At 42.6% G+C, this 27,176-nt stretch overlaps 1 protein-coding gene across 2 annotated transcripts in view; it reads left to right on the forward strand.

The window, feature by feature from the left end:
• The first annotated feature begins 3,431 nt into the window (after positions 1-3,431).
• Positions 3,432-27,176, forward strand: part of LOC102570215 (carboxypeptidase B) — a 28,452-nt gene continuing 4,707 nt past the window's right edge. The window contains exons 1-9 of one of the 2 annotated variants that reach the window (XM_006258046.3): positions 3,432-3,502; positions 3,609-3,684; positions 8,653-8,777; positions 11,211-11,310; positions 12,550-12,651; positions 13,441-13,542; positions 16,376-16,486; positions 17,477-17,567; positions 21,215-21,417. In XM_006258046.3, the coding sequence (XP_006258108.1) occupies positions 3,432-3,502; positions 3,609-3,684; positions 8,653-8,777; positions 11,211-11,310; positions 12,550-12,651; positions 13,441-13,542; positions 16,376-16,486; positions 17,477-17,567; positions 21,215-21,417 (981 nt within the window). Of the gene's footprint in view, positions 3,503-3,608; positions 3,685-8,652; positions 8,778-9,293; positions 9,367-11,210; positions 11,311-12,549; positions 12,652-13,440; positions 13,543-16,375; positions 16,487-17,476; positions 17,568-21,214; positions 21,418-27,176 lie in introns of those variants that run through there. The other variant, XM_059731018.1, reaches the window with a different exon arrangement.

A 27,176-nucleotide genomic window follows, 5' to 3' on the forward strand; every position in this document is an offset into this window, starting at 1 on the left:
AAAAATAAAACTCTATAGATTAATAAGCCTTTTTTCAGGTTTGATGACCATTATGTATTAAACAATTATACTTGATTTATGAACACTAACACCATGCTCCACAGTGTCTTTTTTCAGGTTTGGCTGGTTATGTTTTATTCTTCATTTAAAAAATCTCCTACCTGAATCTTTCAAAAACTTCAGGTAATGTGTGTGAACAGAGTTATCTAATATTAACTTCTGTGTGTTGTCCCACATAGAAAAGGCAAGGGTTTACTCAATCAAGCCTGGCTGATGTACTATTGGCTTGTAGTCATAAAACGATGGAGCAGATGGCTTACCCAAATTTAATTTGCTATTTGATTTATCCCTGTGCTGCCACTTTATCATACAGATATTGAACATTTATCTAATGCAGTTAGAAAAACAAAACCATATTTATAGTGAGTTTATGAGATAATTTGACATATAACCATTAATCCTAGGATGCAAAATGCAGCACTTCAATGAGATTCCATGTGACCAGTTTTTTCTGACCCAGTCTGTGATGGAAACCAAAAAGAGTGTCATCAGAAATGATAATATCCCATATAGTTTAGCAGCTCAGTAGCTGATAGCAGTAATGCTGTGTTAGTGATTGTTTTGGGGGGGAAAAAAGTCTCCAACTGCATGAAAAAAGCACAAAGAATTTCTTAAAAGTAAATTCAAACATTGAAATCTGACAGTCCTCTATTTCTGAGCTGCTTCCTGGTGCTCAACAGGGAATGATGACATCTGCGATTTGTTTGATTACTTCTTGTGATCATTTATTCATTGCAAGTTCTGGGCTTGATCATTCTGCATTATTGTCTTAGCAGTGTTCGTGGGACCATACAATTTTATCAAATATTGTTGGTCTCATCATCTTACAATTAAAACTTCTGAAGACTCTGTATTATTATTTTGGCAGTCTGTCAGAATAACTCCTGCTGTCATCCTGCTTAGCAGATTTGCTGCTAAGTAAGATTATGGTTGAGTAGCAGCATGCAGAGCTACAAAATTAGGTCATTAATTGCAAATTAAGTTCAAACCTTGTACTTTAGCAAGTAGGGCTCTCAGGTAAATAGGTTAGGTGCAATTCTGGAGTTTTCTTTAAGCAAAATATTAATGGGAGTCAGATTTTTAGGCATGAATTGCTGAATACGGGGATATTCAATTATAAAAGTATTTCCCGGCTGTTCTATATACAGAGTCTGTGGAGTTTTGCAAAACTGTCTGACAAGGATCCAGTAAGATATGTGGAGAGTATCATCTACATTCATATTGAAATAACCTGTATGTTTCTCAATCTCCTGCATTTCCAAATCATCTCTATAAATATACTGATCCATTATTCAGAATGAAAATGCTAAACTTCAGCCCAATTCTGCCCTTAGATATTACTGGGCTCATCTACACAAGATACTTTACTTGAGATTAGCGCTAATTACTGTGCAGTAAACATCAGCGTCTATGCACAGAATCAAAGACTACTTGGGATCCACCTATGACACCCCGAGTGGCATCAACACCACCTACTGCAGGAAGGCCAAAGCCCTCCCAGGCCAGGTGGTGGAGCAGGCTGCCACCCACTCCCCCACCATGCAGAGACCCATTTCAGGGACTGCTCCCTAGGGCAACATGCCCAAGAGTCCCACAGGAGGGAAAGGGGGGGACACTGGATGGCACCTGTGGGGAAATATGCCACACCACACATTGATTGGGAGAGGCTGGGAGCCAGGCGGGGGAGCGGGGGATGGTCCTGGAACAGGAGCTATGGCACATGGGAGCCACTAATCCAGGTCCAAGCAGGGTCCAGCAGGGGACCAGGCTGCCCAAGACTTGATGCTATGGCCATCATTGACTCAGCCCACCTTCCAACCACCTTGCTATGCCCAGCCGCCAGTGGTCACTGGCATAGGTACAAGGCTCCAAAGAGAACAAGGGGGAGTGGGGGGAGGCATCCCACCAGCCCACTGAGCCAGGCCACTGCAGGCCTGAGTCCCGCTGTGGGGAATGGCAGTCCCGGGGTTCTGATCCCAGTTCCAGAGCAGGCAGCATTCCTCAGTTTTTCTTTAGTATGCACACAAATATTTTTGTAGCTGCAACTTTTAGTTAAACTGAGGGGCAAAAATTTTACACACAGCATTCCCCCTGCCATCCCAAGGTTTTGAGTTTAAGTTGAGCCCCCTCTGGTGCAGGCAGCATCTTTCCCCACTCTCTCATATTAACTAAGAATGTGTTTCCAGAGCGGGCAACATTGCACAGTTTTTGTTTATTAAACACACTAACAGTTTGGCAGCGACAACATTTGATTAAAATGAGGCACGTCTCTTTCTTGAACTACATTTTCCCACAAACTGTTGTGTGTCCTTGGACGGGGGGGAGGAGCAGGACAGTGCCTAGGCAGCCTGGGGTATGGGCAGAGGAGTCCATGGTCTGATGACAGGGCATGGGCACTCTAAGCTCTCAGGTCCTACTGATCCAGGCAGGGCTCCCAGTGCATGCAGGTGAGGGAGCAGTCATTCTGGGCTCTGTGGATCCAAACAACCTGCCACAGTGTGGGATCAGGACCACACACAAAGCAGAGCTTGCCCTCTCCCCCATGCCTGCATCTCATGTGCTCATGGTGTTAGGCCTAATCTGTACTTGAAGGGCTCCTTCTGGCAGTTCAGTGGCCCCTCCACAGGGCCTCACGAGCCAGAGCAGGAGGGGGTAGGCCAGGCTCCCAACAAGGACTGGCAAGGCAATGACGTCACTGATAACAAAATCAGGGATCCTGGGAGCATAATGCCTACTCTCCATCACCCCAGGGAGTGGAGTGTTAAACAAGAGGCAGGCATCATCCTTATCAGCCATATGGAAATCTATGGCCCAGTTGTGCCCTGGACACCTGGGTATTGTGTGTATGCGTGGGGAAGGGGTCTCCAAGTGGGTGGATGTGATGTCCATGCCAGCCAATCGGGGCAACTCAGACATTTGGCTCTGCTCAGGAGTCTTTGGCAGCCCAGGGAGCCTACTGGGCATGGTAGGAGGCATGCAAGAGCCTCACCCCACCTGCTGTGCTTGGGCAGGCTCCAAGTCCCCCCTACCCAACAAGGACGAACATGTGTTCTGCTTCCTCTAACCTAAATGGGGGTGCCTAGACTAAAGCTCAAAAGTTAAGAGTGCTTCTCCTGCAGTCTTCTTGAATGCCTGTACTTAGCCTGTGACTTCAGCCTCTAAAACTGAGCATTAGCCAACCGTGAGACTCTTACCTGTTTCCACAGGTGTACAAGAAAATATGCATATTATAAATAGTGTGCAAATAAAACAAGGTCAGAAGAACAATCAATCAGCTAATCATTGGGATGGTTTGTTACATAATAAAAGACCAGGACAAGCCAGATTATAAAAACAGTTGAGATCAATCCTTTGCCTCCTACTTCAAAAAAATGTGGGCTGTATTTTTTCTTGTAGGTCTTGCAGCTGCTTCAGCTCAACTTCATAATCACCTCTATGATAGGTAAGAATACAGATTGCTTAATTTTGCACATCTTCCTTTCCATGCTGCCTAAAACCCTCTTAGTGGAATTGCCTGTTTAAAACCATTTCTCTTTCTCCCCTCTAAGAGAGAAAGTTTTTCGTGTAACTCCTCACAATGAAGAGCAAGTAGAATTCCTCAACACCTTGGCCAGCAACATTAAGGTAAATAGATTGCATGGGGTGAGATATATTGTAAGCTAAGAAGTAAATTTTTTTTTGTTGTTTTTGCAATAAAAAAATATTGCATCACATACTGCTAAATGAAAAGCTTGAGCCTGATTCCACTCCATTCAGTGGGAATTTGGCTGTCAAACTATCAGGAGTCCTAAGGCAGGTGTTAAATAAATTCTACTACAGACTTTAAACTATAATCATATTTGCAAATATAATAAAGTATAAAACCAAAAGGTAAAGTGTGTTTAGGATACTTGCAAATAAAGTTTCATGTGAAATGCATCAACATTCCAGATTGAGCACTCTGACTTTAAGAGTTAAAACAGAGTTTGTTCACTCAGATACAATCTAAAAAAACTAGGCTCTCACCTATTTGAACTTCCTTGGCTTCTCTGTCTTGTGTCTTATTTTCCTTTCTGAGTTTTCTTTAAAGCTTTCTTCTGTCCTGAATGGAGCTGCCTGCTTTTTATTGACCTTAAGGAAGATATATGGTGGCATGAGAAAAAACAGTAAAGACAGCAAATGTGTTTTCAGTATTTCCTTTCAGCTTTGATGTTGTAAAATAGCTGTTGGTAGAAAAAAGACCATTATCTGTGGGATGAATACATGACATTTTTAATGATGTGCAGATGTGGAGGGGATGTTAGCAACAACAGGGTGGTACAGTATGGGAAAACAGGGCTGTTGGTATGCTGACACCTCTCCTTCCTTTCCCCACCCCCCTAAGCACTTCCTTCATACTATAGATATTCTCCTAAAGGAAAAAAAAAAATATTTCTTTTAAAAAAAACAAGCAAAAGGAAAGCTCAACAGAGTTGACAATCAGAACTCAGTTGGTAACATGTTTTAGCAAAGAGAGTCATGCAGATACAGTACTGGTACATGCACACACCATCTGCAACTTCCTTTACATTCAAGGAGGGAATAGCTAAAGAAGAAACATAATCATATTAAAATTGACTTGGTCATCAAGAAGTGACATTATTGACTAAAAAGGACCAAGATATTTAATCAGCTTTGCATCAAAAATAGTATTACAAAAGAAGTATATTTGAAAATATTTTTATTGGAATCAAATCATTTTGAAAGTCTTATATTTGCTAAATCCTTTCTTCTTAAATCATTTTAAAATGAGAGAAAAGAAACCTTTAAGCTATGCTAGAAAATCACAGACTGTAATGAAACTGCATTGTAAGCAACATCCATTTAAGGAATGGCATGTTACTAGCACATGCAAAAAAGAAAAAGCATTAAATAAATAAATAAATAAATAAGGCAATAACAAAAATGGAAGAGGGTTTTTTTTCTTATTGTTAGAAACAGCAAGTTAAATCTTAAAGAGTGAATATCAATTTATCATAATATATTTAGATGACAGTGCTCCCTGTTTACATTATTATAATCCCCAAGGATTGTTCAGTGCTTAGATACCAAGGGAAAAAAGTGCCTTAGAAACATCTTTACTTTGATCAACTTTCCTTATTCACACAAATAGGTCCATTTAGGTCCCAGAAAAATGTATGCCTTTTAAAAATCTGAATACACATATGAACCCTGAAGCCTTAGGCCTGCAGGCAGCAGTGCATAGAGGCACTCCTAAATCTGTGCAGAACTCCAATGAAGTAGGAAGGGCTCTCGCCACATTCAGTGGGATCAGGGCCTAGTTTCCAAACCCTGTTGGCAGAATTCTCCCTGTAATCGAGAGAGGTTTGTCTACAAGGAGATTACAGGATTGAGTCATGAGTTCTGATCCCCAAAAAATTACACAATAATTTTTAATTTTCCTACTGGGGTCTAAGTGTAATGTAGTGTAGGACCAATGCTATTCAATGCCTTTATTGATTAACTCGACAGAAATATACAATTGTGACTAGTAAAATTAGAGATTGAAGAAAACTGACTAGTGAAATTGAAAATCCACACCCAAATTAGTGGATTGATAAATAATTATGGGTACAAATGGGTTTTCCATACTAACTTAGGTAGCTCAGTAAAGGCTACTGCAGTAGTCTACAAAGTAAGTCTACTTGAATAAAATGACTTAATACAGCTACACAAAAAGTTAGGGACATGGGAACAAAGAATGCATGTTACAATTACAAAAATGTAGGATAACTGAAAAGGGCTTAGGGAAACAAGGAGTGTGTCCCTATGGCAATCTTCTAGCCACAGGGTGGCAAGACCACCCTGTAGCAGTCCCCTGCTCCTGCACTGACAATAAGGCATAATGGGATCTAATGTGCGACTGTGGGATCCCATTGCATCTTTACCTGCATGTATAGAGGAGGTCATAGAAGCAGAGCGATGGCATTGCTTCTGTCTATAACATTACTGAGATCATACCGGAATACTGAATCCTGTTCTGGTGTATATACTTCAAAGTTAATATTGAAAAATTGGAAAGGATTCAGGAAGGAGGGCCTGCTTGCAGTCCCAGTTGTAAGCATGTGATGAGTGCTTCACTGAACTGAAGGCTTTGAGAAAGTATCACTGCCATCTGAATGCAGATAACTCTCAAGGGGCACATGCACACATGCAGGCATGTGCACTTGCAGCAGCTCAAATAGGAGCATCACAAATTTGTGACAGAGATTTTTGCCTCAACAAACAAGCCTGAACATGCACTTTGGTATAGGGCAAGTTGTGCCACTTGGGGCAAACTGACCCTGCCCAGCTCCTCCCAGATCTGCAGCCAGGAGGAGCTGAAGGTTGGGGCCAGCACCTTTGCTGGTCCCAGCAGTATAAAAAGCTGCCCTGGTGAGCATCTCAGGGCTACTTGCTCTCAGGAGCTTCTGAGGCCTAGCCAGTTGACATATGGGGACACTAGCCCCACCCATGCCAGCTGGATTGCTGCAGCAGCCCTGACCTAGAGTGGCTCCTGTACCCTCTATCTACTGCTGCAGTCTGGAAATGGGGGCTGCTGCCTGGCTGTGACCTGCTGCCACCTGCAACACCATCTGCCCCCTTGGACCTGCAGCCCCATGTCTGCACATCTGACAGACCTGGACAGGGACCACATGGTCACCTGGGCTGTGGCATGAGCACTGCAGCAGAGCCATCTGCACCTCTGGGCCAGCTGCCAGTGGGCCATGGCTGCACAGTTGGCCTTTGTGCCACACTGCTGCCATGTGTGCCCCCACCTTGCCATCTGGGCAGCTATCACCTGGAAGATGTTCTCAGTGTGGTGGCCTGCTTTGACCTGTCATGTATGTCCTTCCTGGCTCCAAATGGCCAGGAGGGCAGCTACCTCATTTGCCCTCCAGCTGGGTCCCAGGTGCCAGCCCTGTGCAGGCTCCTCTGCCTAGGTCCTACCACTTGCCTCACTAGCAGGAATCCTGGTGTTCCCATATTTAAAAACTACAAATTCTGTGATAAAAAATCCCAAATTCACTCTTTAAAATACCCCAAAATACATGTCCTTCCACAATTAAAACAAAAGAGCATTCTATTTTTATATATATCTGACACAGAGAGAAATCAATCATTTGGGTAGTGTTTTATTGATATATTTACAGTGTTAAAGCAATTTGGAAACCTACCAGTTTGGAAACCTACCTATCGTCATAATAAAATAAATTCTAAATATCTATATGCTTTCTGTTTGATTTTGGTTTTCTTATCACAGAAAAATCACAGCTCCCCCTTACCCCTTCACTAACAAAGATATGGGGACAGCTGCCCCTGCACCCACAGCTCCTGCCAGCAGGTCTCATCCTGTCTGGCAGCTGGGCACACTGAGTGTGTGATGGAGGGATGTGGGGTTTGCAGGAGGAGGGTGGGAAGGGGTGTCGGTGGATGTGCACTGTGTAGGTGGGTGTAGGAGGACATGGGGGGATGTGGGGAGATGTAGGGAGCATGGGTTGTGTGGTTATATGTGGCAGATGTGGGGTTTGTGGGGAGGTCTATGGGAGGGCCACAACATGTTGCTCCCCCCACTCTGCCTGTGGTGCAGAGCCCCCGGCACTGGCAGTAGCAGCCAACCAGGCTGTTGGGGTGGTCATGGCCCTCTGGAGGCACAGCCCTACAGCCATGCACCGCAGCCTGACCCTCATGGAGAATGGGCCTGGCCCAGCCCAACCCGACCCAGCCTGACCTGCCCTGCTAGCATATGCCTTTGGACACAAGCCGCAGATTGTAGCAGGAGCTGTTCCAGTCCTGTCCAAAGGCATGCTAGCAGGGTGGACAGGGCAGGGCAATGCAGGCCAGGCCAGTTCTCCATGCACAGAGCATATGGCCCAGCTGGCTGCTGCTGCCTGTCCCAGGTGCTGTGCACTGCAGTGGGTGGGAGAGCAGGCATGTGGCAGCTCCCACCCCTCAAATTCTGCCACCACTCCCCACACACCCACCCCACATACCCCACCAGAAACCACACAGCCCCCCCGCACCCTCAGTCCCTGCTTAACTGGGACCTAGCTGCACCGCAGCCTTGCCCCACTCCTGTTTGCCCCACACACTGAGGCAGCATGCCAGGGCAGAAGGAGCACCATAGAGACTCTCTGCCCAGATGCCAGAGTGTCTCTGGAGGACCCAGCCTCTGCTTGCCTTGGGGCACGCTGTAGAACCATACCCTATGCTGGCTTTTTTCTGGATAGTTTTTTTTGGATACCTGGAAATCCAGATATCAAATTTAGAGCCTGCACTGCAAATATGTAGCACAGGGAACATTTTTTTCATTCTTAGCGTGCCTCTTACAGTGTCTCAAACTGGTTTGAGATGCCACAACAGGCATGTGCACGCTTATCTGGACATGCCCATGATAAGTAAACTGCATGCTCTAATATCATCCTAATCAATTTCCCATGAAATCTTATCTTCATGTTTGTTTTCACAAATGCAGAAATATAATGACAAGACAGTGAAAATCACCATACTAATTGCGATCAGATCAGATCACTATACACTAATGTAAAAGTTGCAATTACATATGTACATATTCTCATTTACTCCTCTTTTCAGGTTGATTTTTGGCATCCAGATTCTGTCATACAAGTAAAACCACAAACCAGAGTTGATTTTCGGGTTGAAGCTGACAAGTCTTTTGATGTTGAAAACATCCTGGAGCAGAATGGAATGGAATATGAGTATGTTCTAGTCATGTGCACCCTTCCCCTGCTGTCACAAGGCCACTGGTTACTTTAAATTTCAGGTTTCCTATGATGTACCAGCCACATTCCCTTTAAACCCTTTACAAGGGCAAGGCAGAACTGCTGGCCAGTAAAGAGAGGAATCATGAAGGTGGATCTGCAGGAGTTCCCTAGAGGCAACAAGACCCATAGAAATGTTCAGGCCTAAAATAAATTCTTCAGCATGTTCTGCTTCCCCCCTTCCTCACATGCCAGTATCCACGGGACAGCTGTGAATGACCTCATGTCCACTTAGTGACAATCATTACTATTATGGCAGGGGTGGGCAAAATCCAGCCTGTGGGCCAAATCTGGCCCATGAGGCCATTCTATCCAGCCCGTGGGGCCCCTAAAAAATTTAGAAAATTAATATTGATCTGCGCTTGGTTCCTGTCAAAAATGACAGGAACCAAGGGCAGTAGGACCCAGGGGAAGCCCAGAGGGCTCCTGCAACAGCAGGGCCTGCCCAGCCCCTCCCCACCAGCTGGAAGCCCCAGCAGGGGCTTCTGGCCTGGGACCACATGGCTGCCCCACACCAGAAACTCAGGTAAGGTGTGGGGAAGGGCAGGGGAGGACCCTGGGCAGGGAAGGAACCAAGGGAAAAGTGGCCTGGGGAAAAGCTGAGCGTAGGGAGGAAAAGCGGCCCCTTGCCCGCACCGTTGCTGGCGCCCCATGCTGCAGCCTGTTGCAACCTGCCTGGGGCTGCCTGTGCCTGCTCCGGACAACCCCACGTGGGCTGTGAGCAGCTGCAGCAGGGAGCACTGGCCATGGGACAGGTGAGGGACTGCTTCCCCCCTGCGCTTAATTTTTCCCCAGGCTCCTTCCCAGCGCAGAGAAAAGCAGCCCCTCCCCCGCTCTGTGGCTGGCACCCTGCACTGCAGCCACTCGCAGCCCACGCTGGGCTGTCCTAAGCAAAGGTGAGATAGAGTTAGGGTTTTGCTCCCAACCCCTTGTCTAAGCCTCAATTTCCAATTCCTCCCTACTAGATAGTGAAGTTCTCATTACATTAGTTCCTAAAATTTGCAAACTACATGTTTTCAATCTGTGAAGAATCCATTCATAGAGATATTTATTAGAAGCCCAAGCACCATGTGAAACAAATGTATGGCCCACATTATATCATGAAAATAAAATTATAATTACCACTATCATTTTCAGTGCTATCAGATCTCTCTTTAGCATAATGAAGTTATGTAGGATTTCCTAGGCAAGGGAGGAGTTACTCTGACACGTGCTGGAACTTCCTTTAGTATACATGATTTTTTACAAGTTCACGCACCTATCTTCTGATTGCAACAAGGGTGAGAAGGCTTACAGGGTGTCCCTGACAAACTTCAACGGAGTGTCCTTGTGACAGCTAGAGTAGATACAATTCTTTTGAAGTACAGCTGCAGTGCCATGACATCATGTCAGTGTATCCATCTCAAGTATTTGATATAAAGGCTAGAGGTGCATAGCAAACTGACCTTTCATTCTTCTATCTAGGCTGCTATGATCAAGGACAGAATGTTCTTATAAATCTGTCCTCTCTACCCAACCAGGATAAGACAAGCACTGGGAAAACAATGGAGACTTTATTTTCTTGTAGCCAGAGTAAAAGTAGCTGAACAAAAAGTAAACCGCCCCAAGGTAGTCCTTGATGTTAAACTATCTTTATTAATCTCAGGCAATAAGAAAGGTAAACAGCAGAGATTCAACGAGCAACAGGAACTACTCTAGTGCCATGTTCTTTGTCACCTTGTTGTGGCATTTTAAGGTTATATAAAATACCATGAAGGAGCCAGGGCATGTTTCATTCCATCTGTATAATGTCTCTGCCAAACTGAGTCTGAACACTGGGAATCTGGTTTGATAGAGGGAAGTTTGCCATGTTATTGCTGTTTGCACAACATGTCATTGCATTGGGATGCGACATCGTCATGCTATGGCATGACAGGTCAAATGTCTTTCTGTACCATCAGCTCAACTGAGACATAGGGGAGAGGACTGCCCCAAAGGAAAAGCCTTTGTTCCTTAAGTTTATTCTGAGAGTGTTGCTACGTTCTTTGCAGTGACCAACTGGCACTCTAAAGGCATGCTGACAAAGGGAGGGTGGGAGCTGAGGATAGGCTCAGTGGACAAAGACTGGCCAGGAAGAGTTTATTGCTTCCTGATTACATTCCAGGAGCAAAGCATAAATTTAATCTAGGTTTGAGCTCACCATATGTTGTGGTCAAAGATGTAAATCAAATCTCACATTTCATTTCACCATCAGTGTGGCCTGAGTTCCAGTAGTCAGATCAATGTGCACGATGCTTTCTCAAAAAGAAGAGGCCTAATTTGTTGAAGATTTTCATGCTGTTGATAACTTGCATGCATCTCTTTATACTTATCACTATCGGCTTATTGCAGAGTTATGATTGACAACGTGCAGGCCTTACGGGATACTCAGTTTGACAGCAACATTCGTTCTACTGGGCACAGCTATAACAAATACAACAACTGGGAAATGGTAAAGTCTATAAATATGTTACCTTTTTGGATCATTATATAAATTCCCAGCATGATGCTATGGCAAAGGAGACCTTCTTCCACTGATAAGGTTGTCCATATTCTCCATACTTCACTCTCCTACCCTAACCTATCCCCATATTATCTGTCATTTCTTATTCAGTATCATGTGGTTAAATCCTGCCTCTAATTGATCAGCCAAAAATGGTAGTCTCTGTGACCAACTTTTTACATTTTCAAACACACACATTCATTCTTTCTTCCATGCTGCCACTCCTGCTTTGGTCTGTTCCCCTTTAATGTATGCAAAACTAAAACCTAATCCATCTCCAAACCCTGCCCAAATCCCTTCGTTCTGATGTCTACAAAACCCTTGAAAAAGTTTTGGCTGCTGGTGTCCTTAAAGCACAGCCTATCATGTTAACAAGTAACATCTCACAATGTCCTTGAACTCGCCCCCTGTTGATTTCTATAGCCATTAGCTGTTTTTCATCTTATACATAGATTATAAATTCTTTGGAGCATCTTTATTCTGTTTATCCAAAGCTTGGCACCATGAGGACCTGCTCCATTACTATAGCTCCTCAACATATGGTAATACAAATAATAAATAAGAATAAAAGTACTCATGTGACTGATGAGATTCTTGGATGTATGTATAACCAGAGGGATGTTTAGTGTAAGTAAGGTGGTTTATTTCCTCTGTATTTATTACTGATATGACTGCTATTGGAATACTCTGTCCAAGAAGGATGACAATAAAATGGCAACAGATGCAGAGGAAGATCAACAGAATGGATTAAGAAATTATACTAATGCAGGAAGATTAAAAGAGCTTTTTCTAAGTTTAACAAAGAAAAGTTTAAGGACTTGATTGCAGTCTATAAATTCCTACATAAGGAACGGGAATTTGATCATAGCAGAACATGGTACAACAAGAAAAAGTGTCCAGAAGTTGAAGCTAGGAATAAGAGATGTACATTTTTTTCACAATTAAGGTAATAAACCAAAGCAATAACTTAGCAAGGGTTAAGATGGATTCTCTCTCACTGGAGACTTTCAAGTCAAGACCAAATGTTTTACAAAGATACAGTCTAGTAGAAATAGAGATTGCTTAAAGGAAGTCATATGGACTACATTATATGGGAAGTCAGACAAATAAGTCACAATTCCTTCTTGGCTTAATATCTATTAATGTATTGTTTTGGGGTTAGTTATACTTCATAACTTTATTAAATAGATAGCTGCTTGGACTGCAGACATGGCTGCTCAGAGCCCAGACCTTGTCTCTCGCAGTGTGATTGGGAGTACTTTTGAAGGGCGGCCCATGTATCTCCTCAAGGTAACTGTTTTTAATTCTTGTTACTAGTGTTCTGTCCTATTAACATGCATAAAATTATAACATTTATTAAGCCATCACTTAATTCTGGTATCTTATCATAAAGCTTTTCAGAAATCAAAGAGTTTATAGACTACTTTTATTGTGATTTCTTTCTTCCTTTTGATTTAAGGCAAAGGGTTTATTAAAAGAAACCTGTAATAAATTTTTGAAAGTTCAGATCTATAAATTTAACCATATTCCTCTGGGCAATGTAAATGATTTACCTTTATGTTCATTCCATCTGTTGTTTGTAAACCCACTTACGATAAAGTATCTATAAATGTCTCTATCTGGCAATAGGAAACAAACCCAATTTGTCTGTATTTTCTTCAGATATGATATTCTGTCCTGTAGCTCTTGCTACATGATATAAGATACTAAAATTAAATATGAGTGGGGGGATCCCAAGATTACTGACCCTAAATAGTACCAGAATTTCCAAGAATAAATCATCTTACTTCATCTTGTCAACTAGTAATACAAGTAGGAAATATATCATCACTGTGCAGCAAACAATCTGTGAAAACATGAGCTTAATGGAATTAATAAAAATAAAGCAAATGCAACTTCATGACTTCAGCTTGCACATCATGATTACCTAGAGGCAGGAATGCACTCTGAGTATTAGGTTTCAATTTAATCAAGAAATATATATCATACTGATGTTAAGTTATACCAGTTGGGTGACAAAGTATTAACAACTGGTGTGCCACAAAGGTTATTTTATACATGACTTTTAATTTACTATAGGTGGGAAAAAGTGGTCACAACAAAAAGGCCATCTTTATAGACTGTGGTTTCCATGCAAGAGAATGGATCTCCCCTGCATTCTGCCAGTGGTTCGTGAAAGAGGTTGGTAAACACAATAAAGAAGGTTTTCACAAAAACAGAGTAATAAACATGATGTAATAAACATGAACCAAATACAATAACAGAATTAAAATGCTGTTATTAATAGATTTTCTTCAGTTGGTACCTGAACCAAATACCAAATTCAGTTAGATTGACCTACTTTTTCAGGTTTTTCAGCAAAGAAGGTCAGGCTGAAACTTTTTTTTTTGTTTAATCCAAAATAAAACAACCACCTTTTTTGAAAAATATTTGTATCAAATTTGAAATGACATTTTCATTCTGAAATGAAGTAAAAAATATTTTGAGATGTTCTGAGTTTTTTTCCAAAAAAATTTTCCCAGCTAAAACAGATCACTGAATTTGATCCAATTTGTAAATGATACACCTCACCGGAACTGTGATTTAAGCTTCACTGAACAAAAAATTCAGCCTGCACAATATATAATCTCATACAGATCAGTTCTTAGCAGTTTCTACTCCACTGTTTTCTATTTTTATTTTATTTTAGATTCGGGTTGCTAAATTATAACTTTGGGCCTATTCTCCCATGATGTGCAGTGTGTATATATTGTAGGCCAGTTCCTCACATCTGGTCCTGTGGCCCCAGTGCAGCTTGATACACTTCCCAGGGATGCCCCAGTCACATTGACTTTGCTTGCAGCAATCCATATAACCTCTATTCTCATACAGTTTGGAGGTGAGGCAGGGGGCAGGTGGAAGGGAACACAGGGGAATAGATAATCAAATGTATCCATTTTAATTCTGCACCATTATAATAGACAGTGACACTACAATTCCTGTCAGGCTTCTGGCTCAACTTGTGATGTGGAAGTTTTGTTATCAATTCAATGGTACATAATTCAGCCCCTTATGTGATCCTAATGAATGGGAGAAGTCAAGGTAAACTATAAAAAGTTCCTCAATATGCATCTTAGAAGTAGGATGGAGCCTTTTCTTCCTAATGCTTCAGGTATCTGGGTTCCTTGGACTTATTTTTGTTTTGCAATGGAAAAAGGGTGAGATTAACATTCCCCTAAAAAAAACAAGACGATTAAATAAATATGTCCCAGTGATAGGGAGGATACAGACATCTCTCCCTACATTTTTTATTCAAAAGGAAAAATGTTATATTTTCAGTATATTCTCCCCTAGAGTTATGACTTAAAGTCAATACATGATATTGACTTTTTCCCTAAATATGAATATTTAACAAAAGCATTATACATTCAATATGTTTTATTTAATAAAAATAACAATTTTCTGAAACTGGAAAACATCTTCTAACATGTGTTCACAGGTAAAATGAGGTTCACAATTAATTTTTAAATGAAATATAATATTGTATTCTCCTCCTCATTATATTGCCTGGGGAACTGGGGAACGCTGTATACATAGTCTTTTCTGTGGAAAGAAAGAAATATCACATTCAGCAGGACAACCTCAGTTTTCAGATACTGTTTTCTCAAATGTAGTAAAAGTTCCTGTTCTTAAAGTTCTGAAAGCAGAAGCAGCAGCAGGTAGTTAAAATCCAGATAGAGGAAAACCAAAGTACCTGAATGGATCATGCTGGCATAGACAGTGGTGACAAGCCTAATCTTCCTGCCCTGTGAGACATCCTTGCAGTTATGCATAAGGAGCAGTGGAAATTGAAAGTGACATCTGAGTCAAGTTGATGGGAATGTGATCTCATTAACTCCCAACAGTAGTGCAAATAGCATGTGTTACCATTATTCTTTTAAATTTAAGTCACAGTAACTATTTTTCTTATTAGTTGAAACAGTCAATCCATGAATTTAGTTGGTAGCTGGTGCCTTTCTACAGAAGATTCAAGATACAAAGAAATGCATTAACAGGATCATCTTTATTTATTTATTTGATAGTAGTACTGGACACAACAAAAGTCCAAAGACAAAAAGGGAAGGGAAATGTTGAGGAGACTCTTAGAGAATATACAAAAGACAGAGAGAGGCCTTTGCAGATCCTACATCTAACCTACACTTATGTACCCATCAAAAGCCTACAGGTCTGATTTTCCAGTGTTGTACAATTCAGTAGTCTTAATATCTGTGTAAAACAATTGAAAATTTCAGATTACAAGTACAACTTTCGTATACCTTTCTAACAGTCATTTTACACAGGCATATATCCACAATCAGGAAATATAAGTTTACTGCTGGAGTCTTGGTATCTGCTGCATGCAGAGGGAAAAAATAAGGAAATTTGTCTCTGCAAGTCACATATGTTACCATGCTATTGCAGCTGTAGTAGTAGATAGAGAGCTCTGCCCACCGGCATATTGATTTGGGGGATTGCCAGAGAATCAGTGATTCTTCTTTGGTCCATTTTTATGTATAGGAATAATGGTAGTTTACAAGAGTATGGCTGTAATTAATTTAATCTGGGATTTATTCCTTATTCCTTCCAGCACTTAAAACTACCTCAATTTTTTTATTGTTTCACACATCAGATTGTGAAGCACAACCAGTCACTTTGCAGCATTAAATCACCATCATCATCATCATCATTTCTTGAGCATTTGGGCCAGAGCCAAAGCTCAGTGAAATTAGTGGAAAGATTTCCATTGATTTCAATAGGTTTTGAACCAGGCTCTCAATGTATCATGCACCCTCAAAAGAAAATATTTGCAATTTTGCATTTGGTACTGGATTGAGCACAGCCTATTTGTAAAACTCCCACATTAAACCTAGCAGGTAGGAAGATTTTGCCCCAGTTTCAAAAGTTAACACCTGTGTTTGCCTTTCAAATAAGTTTCAGAAGTATCTGTCATTCTGATTCTGTGAAAGCAACAGCTCCCTCTTTGATCCCTACATAGGCGGTTGAAACTTACGGAAAAGACGAACTTATGACCCGTCTTCTCACCAACCTTGACTTCTTTGTCCTTCCTGTTCTTAATATTGATGGCTATGTCTACACCTGGACCACGGTATGTATGCACTTGTTTCTGAACAAGAATCTCAGTGATTGGGCCTAATACTATAACTATCCCATAGTATTTACATGCATTTACCCTATTTACATGAATCCAAGGTTAATCTAAATTTAAGATGACCCCCAAATAATTAAATTTTCTACACGGAAAATTTATAATTTCATTCTAATTTTCCATATATGAAATCTAATTATTGGAGAAGTGTCTTAAATTCATTAACCCCCTCCCCCCCTGCAGGGGGAAAGCAGCAGCAGGGAGGCAGGAAGTCAGGAGGCAGGCAGAACCCCTTGCCTCCTGTTCCCTCCCTTACTTGTCCGCCCCAGCAGGTCCCTGTGGCCTGCCCCACTACCACTTCACCCCGGTACCTGTCTCCTCCCTGTGCCTGCCCCCTGTGATGCTTGCCTCCGCCTGGTGCCCACCCCCCTGCCACTTACCCTTACCCCCTATGCCTGTCTTCTGCAATGCCTGCAGCCCTCACACTGCCTGTTCCCCCTCCCCCCAGCCCCACTGCTTACCCCCAGTTGGGGCTCTGGCTCCAACCTACACCCAGTCAGGGAGCAGTGGTTGCAGTGGTGGCAGCCCCAGCCCCAAGACTAAGTCTGGGACTGGGACTATGTCAGAGTCAGGGCTGGGGCCAGAGATGTTGCCACTGTTGCTGTTGCTGCCACAAAGGAAAAGCAGGGCTAGAACCACAACTGAGGGTAAGCAGCAATGGAGGGGAGTGGGGACAGAGGCACTGAGAAGGTGGCACAGAAGTAGAGGTGGTGGGGAGCACAAGAAGCAGCTGCAGCTCTGACCCCAAGGCAGGGTTGGGGTTGGAGTTTGGGTTAGCACCAGAGCCAGAACTGCAGCAGCTGCCTGTCTCCATATCTTGTACTCCAATCCAAAACAAAGGGTTCCTCCTCTCCCTGCCTCTGTGTTGAACAGGGAGGGGGGAACACCTCATTTTGGATTCAAATAAATGCAATAATCATTCCATTGCAGAACCGCATGTGGAGAAAGACACGTTCTAGACATGCTGGTAGCAGCTGCGTTGGTACTGATCCCAACAGGAATTTTGATGCCGGATGGTGCAGTAAGTAGTTCTTAGCACTTGATGAAAGCTAACATTGAAAGGTACGGCATGTATCATATCACGAAGCAGCATCCATGCAGATGCATAGCACTCATTTCTACAATTAGTCTCTCCAGGTCTCAAGTAAGGAAAATTGGTCTGACATTGTAGCTTACACTGCTGATGTTAATCCCATATCTGTTTTTTTGCCACTTCTCTGAGCACTAAATGTATATAAAAATAGCATGTGAAACAAAACAAAGTTATAGTTTCATAGTTCAACCATGTTACTGGAAGCGCCCTGTTATATATAGCTGACATGCAAGGCAAGGGATCTAATAAAGCACTGAAGCTTTCATATATCCATTATAGTAAATGATGATGAAATACTGGCTTTCCTCTAAGGGCATGTCTACACAAGACTAATCTACTGCACAGTAAAACATCACTGCTTACCCATGCACACCATTTACTGCAAAGTAAATTAGTCTACAGTACTGTGAAGTTAGTTATTACCTGTAAATGTGCATGTATAAACATTGACCAGAAGCAAATTTGCTCCTAGTCAGCCCCAACACCACGGGTCCCAGTGGATGGGGAACTCCTACAATCCACTCAGGAGCCAAGAGCCAAACAGCACTGAGACTAGGGACCTCCCTGCTTTTCAGCCAGGGGCTCGCTGGGAGTTGCCCCAGAAGCAGGACAGCTCCTGGGCAGCCCCCAGCTGTACAGAAAAGCCCTGATAAACATGGCTCTTGTCCCCATGTTCATGGGGCTGGGAAAGCTTTACAGTGGCAGCTGTCTCCTGGCCTCATGGACCCCTCCCATGTACACAGTGCCAAGAGACAGCTTCTGCTGCAGCCAGCAGAGCTCTCCTGGTCCCATGCACATCACAACTGGCCCCCGTGCTCCCTGCCAACCCCGAGGCTAGTACCCCAAGGGGGTCTGGAGCTCCCCCTGGCTGCTGCACGGGATCAGAGCAGGGTAGGAGCAGCCCTGTTCTAGGCTGCTCCCATTGGGTGCATCCACACATGCAAGCACGTGCATTTGCAGCAGCTCAAATAGAAGCGGTGCAAATTTGAGCCAGAGCTTTTTCCGTCAGCTCCCATGCCCTGACATGCACTTTGGTATGGGGCAAATTGTGCCCCTTGGGGCAAAATAACCCTGCTTGGCTCCTCCTGGATCTGCAGCCAGGGGGAGCTAGACCCCTAGGCCCCATCAGTACAAAAAGCTGCTCAAGTAGCTCAGGGCTACTTACTCTCAGGAGCTTCCGGGGCCCAGCCAATTGGTACCTGGGGACACTACCCCTTGTGCCAGCTGGACTGCTGAAGCAGCCCTGAGAGTTCCCTGCACCCTTTACCCACTGCAGCAGTCTGGCAGTAGTGGGTGCTGCCTGGCTGTGACCTGCTGTGCACCTGCCTGACCTGGATGGGGACTGCACAGCCAGTAGAGGCATCTGCCCCTCTGGGCCAACCGCCGGTGGGCTGTGGCTGCAGGGTTGGCCTTTGTGCAGTACTACTGCTATGTGTGCCCCTGCCCAGCCATCTGGGCAGCTTTTGCCCGGAAGATGTTCCCAGTGTGGTGGCCTGCTTTGAACTGTCAAAGCATGTTCTCCTGGCCTCAATTGGCCAGGAGGTCAGCCACCTCCATCTGGCTCCAAGGTGCCAGCTCTGAGCAGGCTCCTCTGCCTGGGTCCTGCCACTGGCCTCCCTAGCAGGAATTCCGGTGTTACCTATTTGAAAACTGAAAAATCCCTGATAAAAAAATACCAAAATCACTCTGTAAAATACCCCAAAATCCATATTCTTCCACAACTAAAACAAAAAACCACTATATATAGAGAGACAGAATGAGAGACAGGGATCAGTTGGGCAATGTTTTATTGGTATATCTACAGTGTTAAAGCAATTTGGAAGCCTCTATCATCATAATAAAATGAATTCTAAATACCTATATGTTTTTCTGCCCCCCACAGGGGCCACAGCCCCCCCACAGAGGCTACCACCATCCCCTGCATGGCCCACATGCCCCACCCCCGCTTGCTTCCCCATTCCCCCAGATTGCTGCCTCACCTAGCCCCATCCCCTGCCAGCTCCTGCAGCCCCCCGATGGCTGCCCCACCCAGCCCCACCCCCCTGCACACTCCCCCAGACCCCCAAAATAGCTGCCTTACCTGGCCCCATCCCCTGCTTGCACCCCAGCCCCACTGATGGCTGCCCCCTGGTCCCAGCCTCCCAGCACTTTAAAGAAAAAAAAAAGCCTCACACTTACCTCACAGTAGCAGGGGCTGTGGGGGCTTTGGGGCCTTGTGGCAGAGCCCTCCCTTACAGCACAGGGCAGTGGTGGGCAGCAGGGCTTGGCCCGGCTGCCTGGCACTCGCACTGCCAATACCCCATCGCGTGGGTGTGGCTGGGGCTGCAGCTGTCACCTGGGCCCTGCACTCTGTGGGGGGGATCTGCCATGTGGCCCCAGTAACCCCAACAGCAGCTGCTCCTTGGTGCTTTTTTTTTCTTTAATTGCCGGGATGCTGGGGCTGGGCAGGGCAATGATCGGGGGATGGGGCCAGGCGAGGCAGCAATCATGGCGGGAGGGGGCTTGGGGAGCAAGCAGGGGATGAGGCCAGGCAAGGCAGCAATCAGGGAGGCTTGAGGGAGCAGGCAGGGGCTGGGGCCGGGTGGGGCAGTGACTGGGGGGGCTTGAAGGAGCGGGCAGGGGATAGGGCTGGGCAGGGCAGTGATCCAGGGGGCTGGGACAGTGGGTGGGGCCAGCGGGGGTCCTCCCATGGTCCCCTCCCCGCTCCTCCAGCCCTTCCCCACCCCCTACTTACCGGTAGGAGTCCAGGTCCAGCTTCCTGCTGGCATGCTGCTTGCCCTGCACCAGCAGGCAGCATGCTTCAGCACCGGGGTTAAGGCCAGCCATAAAGATGCTCTGGCAGGCTAACAGAGCGTCTCTGTGGAGGACCAAGCTTCCGGTTGCCTCAGGGCACAGTCCAGAACATTGCCCTGCCCTGCTTTTTTCCCCCATGGGTTTTTTTTTACCCCTGGATATCCAAGGCCTAATTTTGCATTCCCACATGTGCCTCTTGCAAGGTCCCAAAGGGCTTTGAGACTCTGCAAGACACACATGTGTACTCGTGTGGATCCGCTCATTGGGAGCAGAACCAGCAGGGAAGGCTTACTGTGTAGTACTTTACTGTGCAGTAAGCCTTCATAGCATTAATAGCACATGTAGAAACACTTCAAATACAGTACAAATAAAATATTTGCCAAATGCTGTGTTATACTGCCCAATGGCATTTGAGCATACAAATGTTTTGTTTGTGTACGTGATATAAGTACTAAAAGGCTAAATTAAAGCTGACTAAAAAGTCTAAAGGATGGCATTGGTGGTTTTAGCTAATTTTTCAAAGGTCCATCAACATCACTCCATCATTCCATCCAGGAAGAACACGCAGCAACTGCTGCAGCGTCCTTAGCCTGACGAAGGGTTTTTGAACCCGAAAGCTTGCTTAATAACTATTCTCCAACCATTTGGGTTGGTCTAATAAAAGATATCAAATTCACCCAAGGAACCTTGTCTGCCTATATCCTTAGACCAACACGGCTACAACCTAAACCCCATCAACATCACTGCATTTAATTAAGTGCAATATTAATTTCTCCTTGCAGCCGTTGGTGCCTCAAAACGACCTTGTGATGACACTTACTGTGGCAGCGCACCTGAGTCTGAAAAGGAGACCAAAGCTCTGGCTGATTTTATTCGTAAACATCTTTCGACTATCAAGGCGTACTTAACTATTCACTCCTATTCCCAAATGTTGCTGTTTCCCTATTCTTATACTTATGATCAGGCAAAGAACCACAATGAGCTGGTAAGTAGGAACTCTTTGTAGCTCCTTGAAATGTTGATGTTGTGGGGAGCATAAGCACATATCATCTTTTGCTATTTAGGTCAGTTTATCTTCAGAGATTTTCTTATACATCTGGAAAACTTTGAATAACCATCTATTGAAAATACTTTAATCTTTTATATTATGAGACAGTGAATTCCTTCTGCCTACAAGAGGGATTACGCGTAGGAGATGCATAAGAATCCATGGTTCATATCCATCATACAAGAATATAAAGATAGGCTTGACCTCAAGCTGTGCCATAAAGAGATCTAAGTTACATAGCACTTCTTAGAAGCATAGGAAATAGGATAAAAAGGGGCCTCTCGAGCCATAGAGCCCAGTCCCCTGCTTTCATGGACAACCATTTACCCAAATACTCCTAAATATCATCCACTCTAAACCCTAATACACCATAACTACAAAACCATTCTACAGTATGTCGCAGACAAAAAAGCAAGGGTGTCTGACCAGGTCAGTGCCAGTGCCCATCCATTGCAATTACAGAGAATTGGTTAATACTGTATATTCAGAGGATACCAAGAACAAGACCATGCACCATGCTAAAAAGGAAGGCAAATATTTCATTGGTTCTTGACAATCGGACTGGGAGGTGGGGGGGAGGGGGGGAACGGTGAGGGGGATATGTTTTCCTGACCCCAAATTTGACAATTGTTTTGATCTTGAGCAGAACAGCAAGGCCATCAAGCCAGGAATCTGTGAGATTTCTAAATATCACTAGGAGCATCAGTATTTCCCAGTCAAAACTCCCAGCCTTAGCTGTGGCCAATATCTAACATTTCAGAGGAAAGCAAACAACTCCCACTCCCTATCCACCCTACAGAAACCAATAAGGCACTCAAGGGAAACACTTCTTTCCTAGTCCCTGCAGGCAATTGGCTAGAGCACTGAACTAACATTACAAAAGAGTTACCTCTGTACCCCAACATGGGGAACTCTCAATAGGTAACACTGTATCCAGCTGCAATACATTGTATTGCAACATTATGCTCTCTGGGCTAGACCCACAGCTTGTGTAAATTGCTCCTAGCTTTGCAGATATTATTGAGCAGAATGATCTGACCCTGAAACATAAGTCTGGGACTTATTATTATCTATTTTCATGCCCCAGAATATACAACATGCCCTAGAATAACACATGCCTTGTTTTTACAAGGCAAAATGAAGAAAAAAAGCTCTTTTCTTGTAGTAATAGAGCAGCAGCAGCCAGGAAGTGGAGCCTGTTAATTGTTCTGTTCCCTGTGAATTACTGCAGATATTACTTTCTATTTCATGCAGCAAGTGGCAGAAACTGCTCTTACCATATTTCCTGCATATACTGCACACTCCTATTTTCAGCAGCTGTTTTTGGGGGGAAAGGAATGTGTTGTATTTGAGAAAATCTGGTATTAAAAATAAAATGTCAGTAGTCCATTGACTGGAGTGAGACAGTATCAGGCCCATTGGGCAGTCTGTTTTGCCAACTATCATAGCTACATACTAGCAGCAGATAGATGGTGCTTCAGTTTCAGATGTCCTTGAATAAAGCCACATTCAAATACACGTTATTCTGAAAAAGGGAAAATATTCTAGTGTTTGAAAGGAATAATGTTTTATTTGAAATGTAGAGGCACACCCTAGCCTGACTGCTGTTTGAGTCTGCTAATGGCAATTTGGTACATGAATTATTTATTCTTTTTAAAAAGGACTTTTTGTGCAAAAGTTATAAACATTTCATACAATAAAAAAGAAAGCAATAAAATCATCATAAATAATAAAATTACTTCAATTCTGTGGAATATTAGCCATTACAATTGTTGGCAAGAAAAGCGACATAGCAAAAAAACCCAAAACAAAACAAAAGAAATCTTGATCCTCTGTCTTCCCTGAAAGCTGCCAGAAGTCCAAGGCAATAGCATTAAGTAGGCCATCTTGCTGGGAGATTATGACAGATTTATGAAGGCTCCCAAATGAATGTCATAATTCTGAAGCCCATATGAAGTGAATGGCCAACTTTATGCTTTCTTCTTGGACATTTTGCAGCTTAATGGGAATGGATTTCAAGGTTTTGTTGCATTTTCTATGTTACTTTACATACCAAGCTATTTTAATTATAAAACCCCAGGGAACTACAGTCAATTCTCAGTTTTTTTGTGTCTTATTTTTTCAAAATATTTCCTAATTAACATGTTCTAGTTTAGTTTAAATAGGTAAACAATGCAAATGCTCAAACTCCTTTGACAAGATCACATTAGAAGTTTTTGTGAACTTCTGCCTAATTTTTTAAGTCAAGCCCAAATGTAGTGACACATACATACAACATGTTTTTCACAGCTTTACATGGAAAACATTTGTATTAACACTCAAACACACACAGAAAAAGAAAGAAACCTTAAAGACACAAGACATGGACAGTAGAAAAGGGTTAATGTACTTTTCTTGTTCTTCACTGTTACTTTTTCTTTTTCTGGATGAACAATTTTCATATTAACTGCCCTGTTCTATATTATAATCTGGAGGAATAAAATAAAAATGAAGATTAGGTACAATCATCCCTGCTAAGGTTTTAAAAATTTTATTAATAATAATAAAAAACCCAATTTCTTTTGGCTCAAAGAATGATTTTTTTATTATTGTTCAACATAAAAAAATAAATAGTACTTCAGAAATGCTAGCTGTATGCCTACTCATCCATTGATTTCACTTCATATGTTAGTCATCCCATTGTAAAATTTATCCCATATTTTAAAACAGTCACAAGATCCCAGAGGGAGTTCTATTATTTCCCACCACAAAGCAACCATATATCTCACCACCACTTAAAGGTGACCTGATCAACTGTCCTCATATTCTAATTAAGGGAAAATACTTTCTAAATTGGAGCTCCCAACAAAAAGACAGCAGGAATATCTCAAAGAGATTCCACTTATGCAAAACCTGACTTTAATAAGGAAAGATATTCTTAGCCAAAAAAAATTTAGCTTTTGAGAACAAGGCACAATACCAACCAATCCATATCATCTTTAGATGGGATGTCTACACAGAAAGTGCCTGATCCAAAATCCCACCAGTCAATAGATTTCTGTTGGTTTCCAACAACCTAAATAAATTCACATGAACCATACCAAAATAAATTAGGGTTTCTTCTTGAAACTTTTCATCGGCTAAAAAGAGACAGCAAATATGGAAGGGAAAAAACATAAAAAGGCAATAACTGTAGGGTGTTGAATGTGTTTCACTTCTGCAAAGATCTGCCTAGAAACAGTATTGAGAGAAAGTCTGGAAAACTAGACTCTCAACCTTTATACAAATTGTGTTGGCAAATAAATGGATTGTAAACCATTCCATAAATGAAGAAGTAAGATTAATAGGCCTATTATCTTATCTTAGATATTTATTTTTAGTCTGACAGATCTAATAAATTATAGGAAATATAGTTGCCATTTCTTATCTTTTTACTGTGTGATAAGACATGTGGTTAAACAAAACTTCATGCCTGCATATCATTATTATTTTAACATATTGCTCCACAGTACTTAATTAAGATAGGTTAATATCATGGGGCTCATGCTGCATTCCAGTGGGAAGCCTGGAAGTAAGGGGGCAAAAATCAAGTAACTTGGCATTAACAGCACCCTAAATCTACAAAAATAGAGAGCAGAGGGATCAGTATAGGCTGTTGCCTCCTTTCTTCCAGGCCAACCTCTCTTTCTTGTCAGCTTTAAACAGGGCTCAGCAAGTAGGCAGTGAGCACTTGAGTAGGTAAGTAAGATGGAAACAACCACTGTACACGGCATTTTTTCTCTGAGGGATTCCAGAACTACAATGCCATTTCTGCTTGAGCAACCCCACAGGTATTTTATCCCTCCCAACCCCTCTCTTCAAATTCACCAGGTAGACCTCTAGGGTATTTGGGGATCTACACAAATGGGATTTTCTAGTAACTTTGTTCTCCATTCATGTTTCCCCCTTGTGGAAATGAAAGTATTGCCTTATATTAAGCATGAAAATATCCAGTTTTCCATGCAATGCTTGAATGACAATGATGAAACCCCAGACATGAAAATAAAATGGGTCAACTGAGGAAATTGACATGAATTGCACAAGAAATCTGTAATGTTTTCTTGGAAGAAGTACGTTGTCTATTAGAATGAACACATTCAGCCTGTTTCATAAACTCCCTTCACTATTATAAATCTGGGTGTTGCCCTGCACAAAAGGGAATATATGCTTTCATGAACCCCGAAACCTTGCCTTGTCCCTTTCACAGCCAAACTTCCCTTAATTTTTCTTTTAATATTTACATTTTGTTGCTCTCTCATCGTAAGCCTGTGTATGCTTAATCACTTTGTTTAGAAACCTTTAGTCTGTATTTTGAATTTGCTCCCACTTTGGCCTCAGCTTCCCATGAGGTCATCCCATTCACTCATTTTCAGCAAAAATTTCCCAAATCTTCTTTAGTATTTGAATAGGCTGTAAACTGATCTTAGATATTATGTTTACTAGATGTAGATAGCTCTTGATGTTCCTCTCATCAGGACCATGGCTAGATGTATTAACTTAAACCTAGGGACTGAAAAAATGTAACAAATTACTTTGTTTGCTAGATAATTTTTTCACTGCATTACTGGTTATAGGTCTCAAGAATCCTTCTTAGTATAGGAAAATTCTAATTAACAGTTAAACCAACAAATACCATTAAAATAACTGCTAGATTATTGTATTTTTGTCAGGCAACAAATTCTATATTTATACATGGACAATTACAAATAAAGTATCTAGGTACTAGGTTTTAGTAGAAGGTTTGGCAGGATTCAAGTTACCAGAAAAACACTGGTCACCATTACCTATTGGTTACTGTTCATGATTGGTGATATTCAACTTTTTCCATTAGGCTTACATATTATTTACAACCCATTTGAGCCCCTAAATAGGCTGAAGACAGCCTTATAGGGATCACTAAACCTTGTGGTGACTACGGTAATTAATTATTTAGGCCCGGATTACTATTCACTGGAAATCTAAAAATGAAGTCTAAAAAGCAGTACTGCAATTTATTAGTGTTCATTTTGAGGGTACTTGTGAACAAAAACACAAAAAAGAGCTTGCAGTTACTTGGGGCTTTACAGCTGAGTCATACTTGTCTAATCAATGGGTTCATCAGCTAAATTTTGCCCCCTAGAGCCTGAACATCTAAGTTCTCTAGCTGCTTTTTGATTGATTGTTTTATCTATTACAATTACATGTTAATAGTATTGATTGTGGAGCACAAATAAACAAAAATAAAGAGAAAGGATTTAGGGAGGTATGGATTCTTTTTAGATGTGGTTGTACTGGGGCAAAGAAAAGTGGCTTTTGGATATGCTCTCTTGCCTTTCACATTACTTCCTACAAACTGTTATCACATTGGACTAGCAATCTTCCAATTCTCAGTAAGATAGCTTTACTAGTAGCTTCTTCCCTCTTGCTTGTGTAGCAAATCTCCAACAGCCCCAGGATACATTTGCCTCAGTTCAGTAGCACTGGATGAGAATACACTAACAACATGGAATGCGTTGGAATGGCTATACAGCACTCGCTGCGTATAAAGAAGGGAGGATATATTAAAGATGGCTAGGTTCACATTTTGGACTTGTAGGCCCACTCTACATGCTACATCTATTGCACAATTAATTTTTTGGTTGTTCAATAACTTTAGACTGGCTACATGGGCAAATTAACTATCATGCCCATGTAGCCAG

The sequence above is a fragment of the Alligator mississippiensis genome, chromosome 7 (assembly GCF_030867095.1).
Source record: "Alligator mississippiensis isolate rAllMis1 chromosome 7, rAllMis1, whole genome shotgun sequence".
In the NCBI taxonomy this organism is placed as follows: Eukaryota; Metazoa; Chordata; order Crocodylia; family Alligatoridae; genus Alligator; species Alligator mississippiensis.